Consider the following 18,701-nt stretch of genomic DNA (forward strand, 5'->3'; position numbering starts at 1 on the left):
ACTGCATGCTCTATTGTCTTGAACACCACCAGTGTTTTATTACCTATTCCCCTATCAGTCCTGCAGTCAGTGCCTGTTGCCGTTTATTGATAAATGGAGCACTATGATGTCATTAACTGTTAACAGTGTTTGAGTTATCGGCTGCTATCAGTGTCTGTGTGGGTCAAGGAGTCTGCAGGAGATAAATCCTGGTTATCAGTAAAGTTTTATGAGCGCTAGGCTATAACGATGTCATGGCTGAACAGGTCAAAGTGATGTACAGGCGGTGTAACGCTTGTCCCACTTTAACACTGACTTCATTATTACACTCCTGCTGTTGTTCTCTCACACCAGCTTTATCTCCCTTTTTACTCATCACAGAAGACATTTACTGTGTGTGAGGTATTACTGTAGGAATGCTGCCATTGCCCTTGGCTGAGACACTAATCCTTTAAACAGGAGTTGAGGGACTGTGGTGTCCACCCCTCTGCTTCTAAATGGTTTTTGTGGGTCAAATAATAAAGTATCACAGAAGTTCCCTGTTATGAATCATAGTGCAGCAAGGGCACACTGCGTCTGTTAAAAGAAAGCAAGACCATAATGCACTGGCCACACACTGATCTTTCTCAGGGTCAAACTGTTTTACTTTAACACATGATAATGACTTGTTGTCCAGTTCATCAACTATTTGGTGTTTGTTAGAACATTTTCAATTCAGTACTTCCCAGCCAACATTTGTATGCAGGCCCCATGTGGGTAGCAAATGGGCTGAAAAAATGGGCCCTATATGTGACCGTTCACAGGCACCATATTGGCTCCAGGCCACATGCCCAAGAGTGGGTTTACCCAAGTGGGCCCCATGTTGGTTAAGCTAGGGCTACCTAGGTACCAAGTGGGTATGGGCCCGAAATAGGCATCTGTTCTGGGGCCCACTTGGGTAAACCTGCCCATGTGGGCAATTGGCATTGGAGCAATATGGAACCTGCGTACAATCCAATATAAGACCCATTTCTATTCCATTTACCACCCACATGGGCCCCACAGACAAATGTTTGCTGGGTTGTACTTTGTATCATTGGTCATTCTGCTCTTTTTGTGGACTCCTGACTGTTAAGAAAAAAACTGAAGTAACTTTTTATCTTGTTCGTCGTACTATTGGTAAAAAACTTTTAATGGCAGAACATTTTTTCAGTGTTGAAAGCACTCTTCTATGTGTCTGTTCAGTCTGAAGCTGGAGCCTGCAGCCAGTTAGCTCAGCTTAGTACAGTATAACAACTGCAAACAGGAGGAAACAGCCTGCCTGGCTTCTTCCTGGAGTCTGCTGGTAACCTCACACTGACAACAAGACTCCAGGAAGTCACTGTGCTGTCCCCAAGAAACACTTTGTGTGTTCCAGTACCCATACTAACACACTATATAGTATGCTAGAAAATGTTTCAGTATGTCCCAACACATATTATGTCAAATACAGTATGCCAAAAGTACCACGATGTTGTACTACATCCAGTCCGATTTTGCAGTATGCAAGCCAGCATGCCTTTCTGGCTATTCAGACCCACAATCCTCTGCGCAGTGGAAAATACGTAATAAGATAGGTAACATTCAGTGAGAATGTTAAGATCTGCTGCATTCCAAATCTCATACTCTTTATTTTAACTTCAAATTTCATGCCATGAACAATACTTCACATTGACTGAGCCGCAAACAGATGAAAGCTTGTGACGGACAGATGACTGATGACTGATGACCAGTGGAATAGTAATAATAGCAATATTGATTGTTGAAGGGAACAAAATAATCATAAATATTACAAACAACCAAAGGACATTACTATAAAAATAACAATGAAAGAGAACTGCAGATGTAATTTCACTGTCGCAAATATATTAAAATCTACAATCTGTGCAGTTATAACTTTAAAGTTAAACATACACTGCAAAGTAAGCAGAGCTCTCCGTCTCTGGCAAACCTGGTGAGTGGAGTTTGTTTTATCTCAAAAATGACGGATATAAAAGCAAGAGGGTCAAAGTTCAGGGTGTAACGTTATGAGAAAGTAGTATGTCCCGACTGTGTGCACGCTGCATGCAACAGTACGTACTTATTAAGGGCAGCTGCAGTGCCTACTAAAAGTAAAAGTAAAAGGTAAAAGATTCGGAATGCACCCACTTTTGCTGCAGACGAAATTGCATATGCACCACACGGCCAATATGTTGTTCAACCTTCTTTTGTGTACATACACAGCAGTATCTTTTTGGACCCACTGCGCTGTGTTTACCATGCCACTTCCTGAGAGCCTCCTTACTAGCTGGATACGTATTACCATGATAATCCATACCAGTTCAGCTCTACTGACACCTGCAAGAATGATGACCCTCTGGAGTTTTGTTTTTTCATCACATCCATAGGAGTAATGTTACTAGGGCTGTTATGCGAACTGCAGGTGAATTTGTGTATTTCCTCGGCATTCTTGTCACTAGATAACGCTTCAGTTTGCTAAATGCTAACAAGCTGATGTTTAGCAGACATAAAGTTTATGTGTGTGCCAAAGTTCATCATCCATATAGCTTTTGAGATATTTAGGTCAGGATTATAGTGGTGGATAGACCAGCTGACGTTGGCGTAGTGTCCACTGTTTGCATACTGTAATATTTCAGTGTAAATAGTGTGCAATTCAAGTACTAATGGTTTCAGTCAAAAGTGCAATTTAGTAGGCTGTTAGCCTACTAAATTGCATGATAGTATGGGATTTAAAATGCAGCCTATGCTAAGCTACGCTAACTGGCTGATAGCTTCATATTTAGCGGACAGACATGAGAGAGATATGGATCCCCTCAGTAAGTGCATTTCTCAATATGTCGAACTATTGTGCTAACAAAGTGAAGCACTATAACAAGTGTATATTTATTTATTTATAAGTGTATATGTAGTTTCTATCAAAAAGAATGGGGATTTAAGTCGTTACATGCACAGGTCTCTCTAGAGGTGAGTTGTCTGTGCAGCTAACTGGACAGTCATGCTGCTCAAAGAGCGCTTGACTTGGTTTAAATGTGAACATTGTGTAAATAAATCTGTTCAGTGCTTCCTATTCAAGATAACTGAAAAGCTGGTTGTGGGAAGTGACAGTTTCCCAGTCACTCCTCCTCACCATCAGTCTATCTCTTGTTGTCTTACCCTCCCACATTCATCTCTCTGTGCCTCTAGATACACCTCCCACTGCAGTTTAACTCACTACTCTGCACACACACACACACACACACACACACACACACACACACACACACACACACACAGGCACTTACGTCAGTGTCACAGCTTTGTTAGTGTCTTGGTTCAGTGGGCGGCCATTAAGAATTAAGAGGGGCAGAGGGTCACCATGGTCACGGGGTCAAAGGTCAAGTGTCAGAGGGTCACAGTTGCAAGTCACAAGGTTAAATACAATCGACCCCTGTTGTTCAAGCATTTCTGTTTTGCACTTCGACAAAAAACAAAAAAAGTAAAACTGTGTTGTTGTTTTTTCTCCAGACGTACATTTACACACCAGTAATCACTTCACACTGTTTAATGGTTTGTTCATGTTTTCTCACTTGTGGAAAGACAGTTGTCTCATTTCTTAAATACTTGTGTGTAGCTTGAAAACATGTGGTTTAAATGATTTACTTTTACCGGCTGTTTGTTGTTCCATCTACATTTAGATATAAACAGTAAGTGATTTTTTTTTCCCCTCCCAAATTTAATTTGTTAAATTCCTTTGTAATGCCTTCCCTGTCATTGTGAACTCACAGAACACTTTTTGCCCCAGCTGATGCTTTCCACCTGACAGCAAGAAGTTTCTGTGGACACTAATATTCCACTAATATTACAAATATGACAATATTCCGAATTTAATGCAAACAGCATATTCTGTGTGGATTTTCCGAATCAGGCCTTTTCCAAATGAAACATTTTCCGATGAAGACGTGGGATATGCTGGTGTTATTATGACATGTATCCAGTGCATTCAGAATATGCGTCTCAGCTGAGTTTTTACCGCAGTTTGCCACACACGGCATCTTGCATGTTCATGGTCAGCTCTGTGTAATGTCATGGATTTGTTGTACACAAGCCAACTCAGCAACAGTTTGCAAGGCTGTGGGGTAGAGATGCATGCTCAAAAGAAAAGCCCACATTTCTGGTTGGAAGGAGAAACACACTTTTAAACATTATGAAAGACCTAGATAACAGTAGGTTTTGGATAAGTGCAAATATCATTATTCTGACCTTTTCTAAAAGGTTGTTGGAGGAATGAAGGAAGGAAGCTGTGTTTGCCAATGGTGGAAAACTTTGTTTAAAAAAATCCTGGCAATGACCGTTCCACTTTTCCATATTTTGACGTGATAAACAACATGTTAGGGCACCATAATTGGAGTATGCACTTTTTTCTTAACAGTTGTCTGAGTCAAATAGTCAGATGCTCAGGTTTTTATGTGTCCTCACCTGACAAGAGTGATTGCTTCTTGTACTCAGGGCTCCGACTACCTCTCTCAATATTGGCTGCTGGACTGAAAATGTGTAAGAACTCATGTCCTACATTTGCTCTCAGTAAATGCCACGCTTACTGGTCCCATACCAGCTCTGCTGTCTTAGCGAGGGAACTTTTCTCAGAGCCGTGCTGACCACACATACTTTACATTCCTCTCTTTTTGATAGCATTCGCCATAGTTACTGAGAATGAAATGAAACAGGACTGCAAAGCCTCCCACAAAGGAAAAAGTTAACCTTTCATAGTGCTAAAAAATATTCCTGCTGAGAGTTTTTTTTGTGATTAATGAGGTCAGTTGATTTGATTAATGACTCCAGGGTGGTATTTATCCCACAGTATATGGTATTCAGAAAGTATTCTCAATGTTATTTTGTGCAAGAATATACATTCCTTTAAAGAAGATAGGACGGGTGGTACATGGATAGTCTGTGTGAACATACTCCTCTCAGAGAAGTATGTATTGTATTTGTAGTCTTGGCATCCAGCGATAAGGTTGTGTTGACGGCATCTGAACATGCCGAGGCTGTAATCCAGGCACAGATGCAGAACATGAGTGGTAATGGCACCGAGCCTGCTGTCCCACGTAGGAGCTGTCTTGGCCAATAAATGATAAGCCCCCTGGGGTCAGTTTGTACCAGCTAATTGTTAGCACGGCGAGAATGTTGTCATAGGTCTCACCGGCCTATGGAGGCACGGCTCATTTTCCATTACCAGAAATAAGATCTGCTTGATGTTGCGTATATGAAATGCTTGATCTTCCTTTAGTTAGAAACAAAACAGACACTGACCAGAATTTGTCTATGTCAAAGTTAGATAACATTATTTTCCCAAATTTTAGTTTGAAAGAGACTTCTCCTTTGCACCTGTCCTGTCATCATGCGAGACGTGAGAGTCTCAGCCTGCTGCTAAGAAAAGATTTGCATCTCACAATCAGATCTGAGTTGTGTTCCAGGCAGTTGCATACTTGTAATAACACAGTCGATAGCCAACCTTGCATCGCCAAACGGTGAGAGCGCATCAACCGTCTGCCTTATGTGTGTTTTGTTTGTGCTGTAAACAAAATTTGGCAGGCTAGGAGGTAGGAGGAGATAGAGGGACGGAGAGCACTTACAATTAGAGTCGGAGAGTTGGAAGAAAAAAAAGATTTAGAGGAAAGAAGAGGCTCAAGATGGACATTTAACAAAGGCTGCCAAGGCTCAATGTTGCATTGTGAGGGAAGAGTGGAGTTAAATCAATAGAGCAGTGAGTTCAGACTGTATAAGAGAGGAGAAAAAAAGTACACGCAGACAGCAGGTCAGTTTGAAAGAAGAGTGAGGCAGGTTGCTCAGCAAACAGACAGACTATAGGACACAGATGATGTCTTGGCTGTGAGAACATTTTGCCATGTGTCCATGTGGTCCTCATTCCAGCTGGATGAAATGTGTCGACTCTGGTTGAGGATCACAGCTTCGGACTTTAATGAGACTTAGAAGAACAATATTATGACTTCAATCTTTATATGAACAGATCAGATGTTATACCAGCATTGACGATTAAATGGAGGGTCACTAATGCTGACCAAACTCTCATAAGGCATACACACATTTTATATGAGAGGGCGCCTTATGGCCTAGTGGTTAAAGATTTACTATGCAGGTTTTCCATAAAAAAAACCAATTAACTCATTCCAAAGTAATCTCTGTTAATCATCAGTTACGACCCACACCAAGTGTGTGGCGGCCTATTTTTCTGCAGAGACTCTGCCCACTGGCTGTATTTTTTTATTTTCTGTGTTCGTAATGTTTCTTGGCATGTACCCCCACACTGCGCAGGTGAGGTCGGAAAAATGATTTTGCGTCGCGGAGACTATCGTAATCTTTTGAGTGTTCATACCTGGCGACGTGTGTTTCTGTCAGCGGGAGTCTCGCCAACTGCGTTACGACCTGTGTGTGCACACCGCAAGATTTCTCCACTCAGCCCTCTCCGACAGAGCCCCAGATAACGCTGTGACGTCACCAAACTTGGAGACGACACATCGTAAAGGCATGGATATTCTTCCCAGTGTTGAATCAGATCTGCGTCCAGGGCCTGGGTGCAAACACAACACGCTCCCTGTGATCCTGTGCACACCGCCATTGTTGTTGTTGTTGCTCGCTGGCTTGTCAGTGTTGCCAGATCTTGGGAGAGAAACAAGCAACCAGGGCTATGGAAACAAGCCCAAAAGATGCAACTATCATGCGTATAAATAACTAATTAGACATAGAGAGAAAGGTGATGTTTAGAGAGCAAGCCCAAATAAGCAACTCCACTTTAGAAACAAGCCCAAAGTCACGGCTAATAAGCGGACCTGGCAAGGGGCAACCCTGCAGCTTGTCCTCCTCACATTTCTTCCGTCCTCCTGCGTGCTGGTGTGGGACGTATCCTGCCTCTCATTGGCTGATGCTCTTTGTCAGTCGTATCACACTTCTCCAGTTTTCTAGCATGCCAGATATCCAGTCCCAGTCACAGACGAGGGGGCGACTTGCTCGTAGGCTTGTTCACACATGAGGACTCGTTGTGGCAGACTATCTGCTGACTCACCTCCGACTCAAGGTGGCTCTCAAGATCCTCAGAAAGAGCCTACAGTGTCTACAGTGAATACTTGGAAGTTAGCCCGGCAGTTAGCTTAGTTAGTAGGGTTGAGCCGAGTACTTGGATGAAACGAGTATCCAGTACAGGAAATGTACTTCTTCCGAGTATGAGTATCAGCCGAGTACAGTGTGTCAATATCTGTACTGGTGATGAAGGAAAATCCTCATATGTGAAGCTGCGTTTTATATCTTACTCTTGTGCTACAGATGCTCAGTCGAATTGGGAACTGGGGAGCTTTGAGGCCAGGTCAATGTTTTGACCTCACGTTCTTTGGGCCATTCCTGAACAGTTTTTGCTGTGTGGCATAGCGCATTGTCCTGCTTGCGGGGCCGCTGCCATCAGGGCCGCTGCCATCGGGGAGTGATGTTGCCATGAGGGGGTTTGCTTGGTCTGCAACGGTGTTTGAGTGAGTGGAGCGCGTCAAGTAGCATCCATATATATGCCAGGACGCAAAGTTTCCCAGCAGAACATTGCACTGTAACAAGATGATCAATGTCATTCATTTCTCCTATATACATATGTAATATATAATATACATATGTGTGTGTCTGCGTGTGTGTGTATGTACACGCACACACACACACACACACACCACACTAGGCCAATAAAGCCTCAGATTCTACTGTAGTGATACTGTACCTAGTTTTACAAGAAATAAAAAGTTCCTGGGAAATGATTACAGCAAACAAAACTTTGGATTTGTTAACACTAGGTTTCAATATTTGCCACACACACACACACACACACACACACACACACACACACACACACACACACACACACACACACACACACACACACACANCACACACACACACACACACACACACACACACACACACACAGACAACAAAGGTGGGAAATGACGAATAGCTTCACTTCCACACAATCACCTCTTGTTGTCATTGTTTCTGTGGAGCAACCTGATATTTCCTCTCCTCTGTGTGTGTGTGTGTGTGTGTGTGTGTGTGTGTGTGTGTGTGTTGAGGATCTTTTCTACCCAAACACTCCCAACAACCTTTTGGTGTCTGGTTGCTGCTGTGTAATTGTGCTTTTGAGTGCCACAGAGGTGATGTAAATGTCTTCACAGAAAGCCAACCTTGTGTTTGTTTGCTGGCGGGATTTATCTGTATGGACTTTGTCAAAAGTTTGACTTCTAGATGGTTTGAAAATTGTGGAACACCACAGTATCCTAACTTGTAATACAGGTCTGTCCTACTCAGGTGTTTGTAGGCATTATACGCGTAATCAAACCTTTTACGGCCTCGAAGTTTGTGTAAAAGTCACAGCTGAGTAACCGCCCTGACGCTAAGAGCTGAGACTATGAATTTCAGAGGGGATAAATGTCTTCAGTGCATGATGTCACCATGTAAACAAAGCCGATAATGGTGTGGTGGTATTTCAACAGAGGGCGCCATAAAGTAATCAAGGATTTGACCTTTGATCTCTGCCACAGTGAAAGTTGTTAATCCACCCTGGGTTAATAAAGATTGTGTTTGTGATAAAGTTTAGGCCCTCTTGAGAAACCTACAACAAGCTGTTCCTCCTTTATTCATTTTCAACCAGGCATAAAGTTTGATTAAGTAAACTGAAAGACAAAATTCAAGGTTGGGAAACTCTGAAGCACTTTTTTGTTCCACTCAACCATCATTTTACGATCTTTTATTCTGTCAGTGTTTGTGTCACAACACGGGAGCGTGTTAATAAAGCATTAGGATGAATCACTACCTGGCCTGTGCGGTGTTGTTATCCAGACACACCCACTCTCCAGAGAAGCCCAGACCTGTTCAGAGAGACACACAACACTGCAGGGGATTTAGTAGGTGTGGTTGCGTTGTGGCATGATAGATTAGATAAATAAATATACAGGCAGGAAGTAAGGGGGATAATGACAGGAAGGGAGTGATGAAAAGCAGTTGTATACCCACACCACTTATTGAAAGATGGGTGAATGGGTGGGCGCAGTCATAGATCCTAAACCCATCTCATTTTAAAGTAAACTTATAGGATGAATGAGGTCCAGAGCTTATTTTTATAAGGACAGAGGATATTATAAACCTGCTCATGTCTGTAGCAGATGAATTATTCATCAGTAAAATGAGGTTAAGTGAGCCAGTGATGCTTTTCCACAAAGCTTTGCATTCAATTACGTGGACACTTGAATTTTTTATAGCAGCGGTGATGCCACAGCCCGCCTTCCTCTGCAGCTGACATCACTGTGGGTCATCAGCCCCATAGCGAGCACCTCTCTCTCCACGTCTGAGTCATGCTGAACGGAGCAATTTGGGGAAACAGTGAGGAGAAATGGTTATTACCACAGTGGGCTAAGTTATGTGTAACAGCGTGTCCCTGCCTATGGAAGAAAGATGTGGAATTTCACCAACTTGTTGTGTAACCATTAATCTCCTTAGTGTACTTATTCAGTCTTACAGCATGCCAGCCCCAGAACAAAGACTTTGTGTTAGAGACTGTTTCCACTTTTTAAGCTAATTTGAAGTCAAGTGTGTGTGTGTGTGTGTGTGTGTGTGTGTGTGTGGTAATTGCAAGACAAATGAGTGCACTGAAGTAAACGCAGCAGCCACAGGGAAACAAATTAAGAAGCTAATAACCAGCAGCAACACCAAACCGAACTGATGTAGAAAGGCTCCCAAAAGCAAGCTTTTATTAAACGTTATATGAGACAAAAGGCAGTAAAACAATTTTATATGAATGAATCAATGATTGACTTTATTTCGAACCACAAAAACACAATAAAATACAAACAAGACAAAGATAACAGTGTCCAAAAAGGAGTAGGTACAGTAGAAGTAAAACTTACAAGTCCCTGCCCCTTTCTCACATTTCTTCTTTTAACTCATATATTATTTCAACAAATTCCCAAATTTATTTTCAACTATCCCCAGTCTATTTACCACCAAATTAAATAAATAAGTAATAAACCCAGTTTATTTACAGTCCAAGTACCACCCAGTGTTACAAGATAAATATGTACTCCCCTAACACAACCTCTCCTCGTCAAGTGAATTATTTCTCGCTTTAAACATGATCATTGCAGTTTTAAATTTGACCAGGTCTAAAAATTTCAATGCATGTGATTTTAAAAACAGTGTATATACGATTTGTTTTATTTAGATTGTGATGTTTACTGTGATATGAACCTAGATATCACCTGAGACTTTGGATATCGTAGTATCCTAAGTGGTGTCTTTTCCTGGTTTTAAAGGCTGCATTACAGTGACGTTATGTAATTTTTCTTACCAGACTGTTCTAACTGTATTATTATGTGCCTGCTTAGCACAGTTTGTTCTGTAACCTGACCCGACCCTCTGACACCAGATCTAATCCTATACTCAGATGCACTTTTCAAGTAATTTGGTTAGGCAGAATGTTTATAGTGATCATTATAGGACAGTAAATCTAAGATATTTTAGTTTAAAATGAAGGTAATTAAATGATTTTTTGCTTATTTTTGTAATATGGAGCAGCACATCTCCACAATGGCTATGTCTGTTCATAATGCACCTGATGCTTTTATATTCCAGCCGGCACAGAAGACAGAGCAGACACACAGAGTCACCAGTCAAAGGATTAAATGTTAAAACATCAAATTAAATTATTATTCTCAGTTTATTGTAATATATTCATCATCCACACCCACAGTCCCACCCGCATGCTCCTTGTTTTGTCACCCAGAACTGAACCTGGATATGAAATTAAGACAAAACACCACCTATGAATCCCCTTTTTGAGGGTCAGCTGCTGGATATCCGACCTGATGCAGCTCTCTGCCACTTAGTCCTTGTGTCCACATTACTGATTATTATTTATAAAAAATCTAATTGTGCAGGCTAAATACTTTGTAAGAGCACTAAGAGTCAACCCTACTGTAAAATTTCAATATCGATATTGAGGTTTCTGGTCAAAAATATTGTGATAATTGATTTTCTCTATATCGCTCAGCCCTAACTGAGAATGTGAAAACTGCATGGTGTCTTTTTATTTATAATGGCATCGTTAGTGCTTTTTTGAAACACACCTTTTGTTGTAAATATAGACGAAAGGATTGTTGATGATTTACTTCTGAGTTGACTAATTCACTGCATGAGAGACACAAAGGTTGGGCAGTTGAGGAGCCAGACAGGTGGTCAACAGCTCAGAATGGAGACGGGACATTTTGCCATCTTTGACAGTCTTAATCATCCAGAAGAAGATTTTGGAAAGCTATTAAATCTTTATCTGCCTGAGGGAGCTCCAAAATGCCTCGTTGCATGGCCAAGGACAGATCTTATCTGTTAAATTGTTTACACTTTGTATCTTTTTTCTCTTTGTTTGTCTGTTTTAGACTCTTCTAAAAGTTGCTTCAGGTTAAATTGGTTTACCTCTTAAAAACATTTTAACTGCACTGCATAACAAGTTAAATTTGAAGGAATCCAACATTTAAAGGTGGAGTTGTCATGTCTACTTTGTTGTTTTTGTAGGAGTCAGAATGTTTATTTAACCTCTGTTTATTATTTGTGCAGGCCGCACACATTCTTTTGGTCACTTTCACTTCTGGCAGTAATTGTCACAGGTGTGGGTGTGGTTTCACATTATTTTACTTGTTCATTCACTGCACTGGTGTGGCAGCTTTTAGACAAAGAGGATGAGTTTTGGCTCTGATATTTTTCTGCTGACCTCTGTTGACCTAGTGTAAAGATGTTCATGTGACATATGAGTTTGTGTGCATGGATGGACTTTGCCTCCCACCTGAACCAGTTGAGTGGTTTGATCGCAGCTTTGTGGTTTATTCTTCCGGAAAAATTGTAAAATGTGGAACTTTACAAAGCCTGCAACAATTTAATTCTGACTTCCTGCAACAACTTTTTTGTATGTTATTTCACACATGAGCAACATGTCTCGGCTTCAGCCTCGTACTGTTTCAGATGCACTGCTCTGAGTTTCAGCCTGTGAGTTAGTTGTGACATGCGGCACCAGCTGTAGTAGAAGCAGCCACACTGAATGGACTCTCTGTCTGCACTGAGTGTGTGTGTGTGTGTGTGTGTGTGTGTGTGTGTGTGTGTGTGTGTGTGTGTGAAACTGAAAACAATGGGTATCCAATGAGACAAGAGCCATGTTCCTTTAGTTCAGAGCCCCCGTTAGAGGGGTGGGAGGGGAGAGGCCTTTTGTGTGTGTTTGTGAGTGTAGGAGAAATAAAGGGGGAGGTGTAAGGGGGAGTTAGGGTAGACGTGCATGTGTAAATAGATGCGTACACTCCGTCTTCGTGTTGTTTTGAAGTTGTGTTCTGCGTGTGTACGTGAGAGAGAGGGTGAGACGGGGGGTAAAGTCCTCAGTGTAATTAGTCTGTTAATCCAGTGTGGAGCTGTGTTAGAAGTTAGGAGAGGCCTGTGTTAGTGAGACAGAGGTCAGTGAAGCAGCCATAACTTTGTCTGATAGACGTAGTCTGCAGTGCTGCATGGAGCCCAGGGTATAAAAGCAAATCCACCTGGCTGAAAACTTCACTTCTCCTTTAGGTTCCCCATAATTCACTGTCTCCCTTGCTGTTTTTCCTTGTTGTGTTTGACTGGATTTTACATTTTCTGTCTCTCTGAGTCATTTCCACTGCTTTGACTTCAAAGCTACGGCTAACCTCTTGAGTTTGCAGTGACATCGCAGGTATTTACTATCCTACTTTGAGCTTTCCTTGACGCCTCTCATTTCCCGGTCTGTGTGTTTTGCGGGGTATGTGTCGCACGAAAACATGCACATGGCAAACGTGTGTTTGTGTATAAACTCACGCTCTGCAGCGTGGCCACACCCTGCTCATTATGTTCTCACTCAGATACCCAGAGGAAGCTGTTCTCTACCCCTCTACACACAAACCATGTCATCTGATTACAGCCATATTCACAGTCTATACCTTTATCCTCTTCTCATCCCACGTGCCTGCTGCTTTATTCCACATCAGTCCCCTTTATTGAAGACTGAACGTGGGTGTAGCCCATCTCAAGCACCAGGGGGCAGGAGAGAACCACTCTGAAACTGTGGAGACTTTACTGGGCCTGGATAACTTTGAATATCTGTTAACATCAACATCAGCTTTTCCTTCATTTATAAGACAACTGTAAGACATTTGCACAGATTTTTGTTGTCATATTACACATAGAATATAAAGATACACTGTTATTTTTCCTATTCCTATTTGAGGAGGCATCATGGTACAAGAAAAGTCCGTCTACTCTAGTTTTTGTGCTGTTGTAACAAACATGGCACATAAACTCTCCAGGGGTTTTTCAGGAGGAGTTTTCCCTAATTTGCTGTGAGGGTCCAGGGATAGAGGGTGTCATATGTTGTAAAGCCCTTTGAGGCAAATTGGGATTGAAAAAATTAATTGAATTAAGAAAAACTATGTAGATTCAAGAGGTGAAACCTTTAAGAGAAGCACAGTTTCCTTGCTATCTCCCCCACTTCTTATTAATTTAAATCTTTTCCTTCTCTTATCATCTACCATGTTGCTTTTTCTCATGTCCCTGCCACCATATCTATAAACAATCACTACATTATTCCCATTCAGACAGGCTTACACTGACTTATCAGACTTTATAGCTCCTATGCGTTCACTATAATATTCACAGCAGACAGAGACTCATGCAGTCATATAAGTTTATAGCAGTCTTAACATACTTTTATGGCACTTTTTAATCTCCCCACCTATCATGTCTTCATTCCTAACAGCACTTAATGATGTATTTCAACTATATAGGGCATACTTGCAAAACTGCAGTATTGGTGCTGGTTGCACTTTTTTATATGCTTTATGCCTTCCTATAAATTTAATATGGGATTACTGCAGCTCTTTGGGTGTCTGGATGTGTTTGGAGAGGCTGATCTTGCGCGTAAAACATCCCTGATATTTGAGGCGCTCCAGGGATTTAGCGAGCATGCCCAGTGCGCCCCTCTCAGCACCAGAGGAAACCACTGGTGCAGCATAGGAGTCATACCAAGCATAGCCTGCGTGTCAGTGCAGTCGACTTACAGCTGGCTGTGAGGAGAACTGACGCTACTCTTTTTTCCACCTCTCTATCACCGCGATACGTTTATTGTACTCATATTTCAGAAAAAGTATCCTAAACTCGGTGTCAAGCCTGTGCGCGGGGTTTTTATTTTATTAAAGGGGGGTTTGTAGAAAACTAAAGTTGGAGGCTGGGCCTTTAGCTTTTTGACCGTCGACTTGAGAGAAGAAGAAGAAGAAGAAGAAAAAAAGCTGGTCTTTTTGTGGTGTTGTTGTAAAAACTCGATAAATGCTACTAACGAAAATGGACCTGTTGAACTACCAGTACCTGGACAAGATGAACAACAACATTGGCATTCTCTGCTACGAAGGTAAAGTGAAGGAGAGCTGTTTGTTTGTGGCCGTTAACGTTGTGAGTGAACGTTAGCGACGCTGCTCGAAGTTTTCACTCAACTTTTTAAGCTAACGTTAGCCGTTAACTTACTTTATTCAAGCTACGCAGAGTAACCTGTTTCTTTAAACATATATGTTAATTAAATAAATGTCTGCTCGATTTATAATTAAATCTACTTCACATTTTTAATTACTTTTAAAGGGTTTGAACGTGGTGCCAACTTCTTTCCTCCACGGGACGTTGTTTTAACCGTTAGCAACGTAGTTAACGTTAGCTTAAAATTTCACTTGCTAGTTTATCTGAAAACAACCGGAAGTGCTTTTTAAAGCCTGTCTTATCATTTTTCTGTGCCAGTATTGACCCATTTTCCAAAGGAGGATCCGGCTAATGGTTGAGATCAAAGGCTGACTAACAGGCTGTGAGTTGTGTGTGTGAATTTCATGGCTCTCCTCCTATGGCTGACTCACTCCATATTACTAGTAGCTCAGCTATTTAGACTCTCTGCTCTCTATTATTCATCATCCTCCTGCATTCCTGACTTTGTGATATTCGTGGTTATATGTCTGCCTTGAGTTGAATCAGATTGTGACAGAGTCTGAAGGATTGACTCAGTGTGTCGTTTAACGTTAGTGATTTGACCCAGTGTCTTTCTGATAAGGCTGGGGTTTATCTTGTCTTTGCTCTGGTTTTCCTAGCATGCACCATGTGTTATTTCTACATACGCAGTGTTGGATTTTGTGTTATGTCATGAATGCACAGAGCAGGAGCTTTCATATATTTGCAATGTGACTGGCTTTGGAGGATTGTAACTCCAGTCCTGTGCCCTACAGTGAGTGCTCACATGTCAGGCGTTGTAATATCATCCAGTCTTTTTGGGGGCTAAATACAAGTTGCTTTCTGTGTCCCTCTGCAGGGGGGAAGAGTAGATGAGAGTTGTTCTGCAGAACAGGGTTGGAAATTAACTTTTTTTGTCCACCTGCACCTCCACCTGGTGGCTTTCCAAATCCACCAGCCACTCAATAGATTGTTTTGTCTTTTTTGGTTGGAGAGTGAAGCTAATCTAGCAGCCACTTGAATATTTGGTGCTAATTTCCAACTCCTGATTCACAACCAACTCCAGCATTGAAAAGAAAAAAAGTCCACTCACAATTTTTAGATTCTGTCATGAACCGCAACTGATATCTTTATAAGCAAGGAATTTACTACGCAGGATATAGTAGGAGCAAAAATGTTTGGATTGCATGATAGGATTGTTGTTGAAAAACGGTGACTAATGATTAATCTCCATCCCAGGTTGATACAAAACACAAAAGCTCCAGCCAAAAACATTTTCCTGAGAAGCTGATCAGCAGGCTTCCTTTTCATCTCTTCTCTCCCTCTCTGCTGTGCATTAGCCTACTTTCCCCTTAATGCCACTGTGCCACAGTTAGCACCTCCTCTCTACATCTAACATATAATGAACTTTTAATAGCTCTCCTATTCGGACTGTACAACTGAAAACCATTTCGCAGATTTGCAAGGGAGGGTCAGAGAGGCAGTTTGGCAGGTGGCCAAGTACCATTTTACAGGAGCAGGTAGTGGGAACATGTTTCTCTTTAAGTAGTTGTGCATGTGATTATTGTGTCTGTCAACATACATGTACTTTTGTCTGTTTCTAATGCTTTGTTGTTTTGCTGTAATTCCTGTTTGACAATTGTGTGACACCAAACTGTAGCTTTAAGCATGTGACTTTTCAAGTTTAGCTCAGGAGTTTGGGCACACATGCCATTTTTGAGACATTTCAGTGACTGTAAAACTTTCTCTTTAGTGCGGTGATAGTGCTGCAGATAGGACTGCCCCAGGCCTGGAATTGAAGCCAATCTGAAGGGTTCGCTGTGTCACTGCAAAGCTTGGTCTTTCTCATGTTTCATCCTGTCCATCTCAGTGAAGAAAATTACAGGAGTGAAGAGGGGAGGGGACTACTTTTAGTGGTGTTCCTATCCTTGTATATCCTCTGGGTGTCTCTTGCATGTGATGGGTTAGACACAATGCTTTATTTCTATCTCGGGAAGCACATCTCTGCAGGCCCATTTATTGGTTTTTCTGGTTTTGTGAGTGTTGCTTTTAGCTGACTGAGCTAAAATCTGACTCCATCATGTGCCTCATGATAAGAAAACAAAAGATAAAAGAAGAGGGAGAAGAGGGAAAAGAGCCAACCAGTAGAAAGAGTGAAAGAAAAGCCCTTCATGTTCAAACATGTTGAGCCAAGAAGGGGGTTGGAGGAGCTTTGTGACAGTGTGGGTGTGCTGACTTGTTATTGTATGCTTGAGCACTCGAACTCATACATTCTCAGACAAATGCTCACATAGCTGCTCACACATAGTGGTACACTGTCTCAAGAGCTTCAGATCTGTTCTGACGCTTTCACGCTGCTGTCATCATCAACATTTATTAGCAAGTGCAGATGTGACACATGACCAGTTATCTCATACCCTGATCAAGACAAGTGTTAGGTGTGTTAATACAATATACAGCATATTTACAACTACATACTGCAAATCAGTCTACATAATCTGATACTTGTATAAATATATTAATCTAAAAATTTGATTTAAGTGTGTAGTTAGCTTGCATTATCCTGTCTTTCCCAGTAACCTGTGGTTTAATGATTTGTTTGAAGATCAGGTCGATTTGTGGAAGGATGTGAAGTGACATACAGTAAGCATAATGTCAGTGCCATAAAAAGAAACGAAAGATAAATAGAACAAATTTACTGAAGTCTATTTTGTCTCTTGGCTGATGCATTAATAGTTAAAGTTAAGTAAGAAGACTTTGGTATTACTCCAGTTCCCTCCACAATTTTTCTGGTGCATGAATGTAAAATGAAACGACATAATGAATCAGACTTGGGTGTATATATTTGCTATAGTAAAAAGAAAGATTGATAGTAATCCCAGGTGTGTGAACTGGGTTATAGTCGCTCAATTCTGACCTTAATTTGACTGACTGAGTTTGGTTAATATAATAGAAAAATGACTTTCATCCACTTTTTCTTATCTGTTTGGGCCTGTTTTTACCCCTTGTGTGAAAGTCTTTACTGGATAGATGGAGTGCTTTTGCATACTGAAAACTGGCTTTGAATAGGAACCAGTTCTGTGGATTAAGTAATAAAGTCATACGTTGTTGTTGCCCTTGAGCTGCTGGCAGTCGGTGCTTATGATGCCAGGTAGCATGGCAGGAAAGGAGCTCTGAAGTCAAACCATGGTGTCTTGCTAAAGAGTCAAACCATGGTGAATGTAACCTTTCCCAGTGTGCACTTTAGCACCCATTACATCACATGGAATCACACAATAACATTGTTACAGTAACTGAGGAAGGAAGCCTGTTGATTAGCTATTCAGCAATTCCACTACATGTGCAGCATTGTAAACAATTGCTCCAGTATCCTGCAATCCCACACCAGCTGATTGCTGAAATTTAATTTCAAATCATTGTATCTCCCAACCACATTTAACTGTGCTGTTGTTTGTATTTTTAGAAATTATATGATGATGTTTTTAGTCAGTTGTGTGAGGGATTTGCTCCCAGACTCTGTTGGAGGATATGTGCTATATGCAATGTTATCTCTCTCTTTCTCTGTTTGTCTGTTCTCTCCAGCTCTCCCTTTCTCTTTCTGTAAAGCTGCTATCAGTTGTAGCCTGGCAGGGAGCGGTACAGGGGAATGCTGACTGTCCCTTTTTGCAGCTGAGCAGTAGAAAATAAACAAGGTTGAAAACCTCCTCAAAGCCACGCACTGTACTTCTGTCAACTTCTCTCCCTCTTTGTACGCCTGTCTTGCTCTCCTCTTTCCTCTCTATGTCAGAGATCAAACCAATCTAACATCCGGTTAAAAAGTTCAGCTCACACAGACAAGAACTCCTGTGGAAGAACCCTTTTGTATGTCCTTTTAAGTATTTAAAGCCTAAAACCTCTATGGACTTAGAAAATAAAGGCAACCCAGTGGGCGAAGTTCAGGTTACTGAGGAACCCTGCCAAAAATAATCACTTTGCAGCTTTGCAGAGAGAGAGAGGAGGACATGCTTGGACTCATCCTTTTTTTAAGTATCTGAGGGGGGGAAAGGAGAGTGGGAGAAGGAGAGAGGGAAATGAAGAGATAGAGAGGTTCACCTCTGTTTGTAATCCAATCTCATCCTGATTCCAAGCTGTTTGAAGTTCTGTCAAGAGAAATAGGC

At 41.5% G+C, this 18,701-nt stretch overlaps 1 protein-coding gene across 2 annotated transcripts in view; it reads left to right on the forward strand.

Moving 5' to 3' along the window:
* The window catches only part of vgll4b (vestigial-like family member 4b), a 50,149-nt gene that overhangs the window by 12,764 nt on the left and 18,684 nt on the right, over positions 1-18,701 (forward strand). The window contains exon 1 of one of the 2 annotated variants that reach the window (XM_050039379.1): positions 14,061-14,467. The exons of the other annotated variant lie outside the window; for it this stretch is intronic. Within the exon in view, the coding sequence (XP_049895336.1) occupies positions 14,386-14,467 (82 nt within the window). The 5' untranslated portion in view covers positions 14,061-14,385. Of the gene's footprint in view, positions 1-14,060; positions 14,468-18,701 lie in introns of those variants that run through there. 2 annotated transcript variants of the gene reach the window in all.

The sequence above is a fragment of the Epinephelus moara genome, chromosome 24 (assembly GCF_006386435.1).
Source record: "Epinephelus moara isolate mb chromosome 24, YSFRI_EMoa_1.0, whole genome shotgun sequence".
NCBI lineage: Eukaryota > Metazoa > Chordata > Actinopteri > Perciformes > Serranidae > Epinephelus > Epinephelus moara.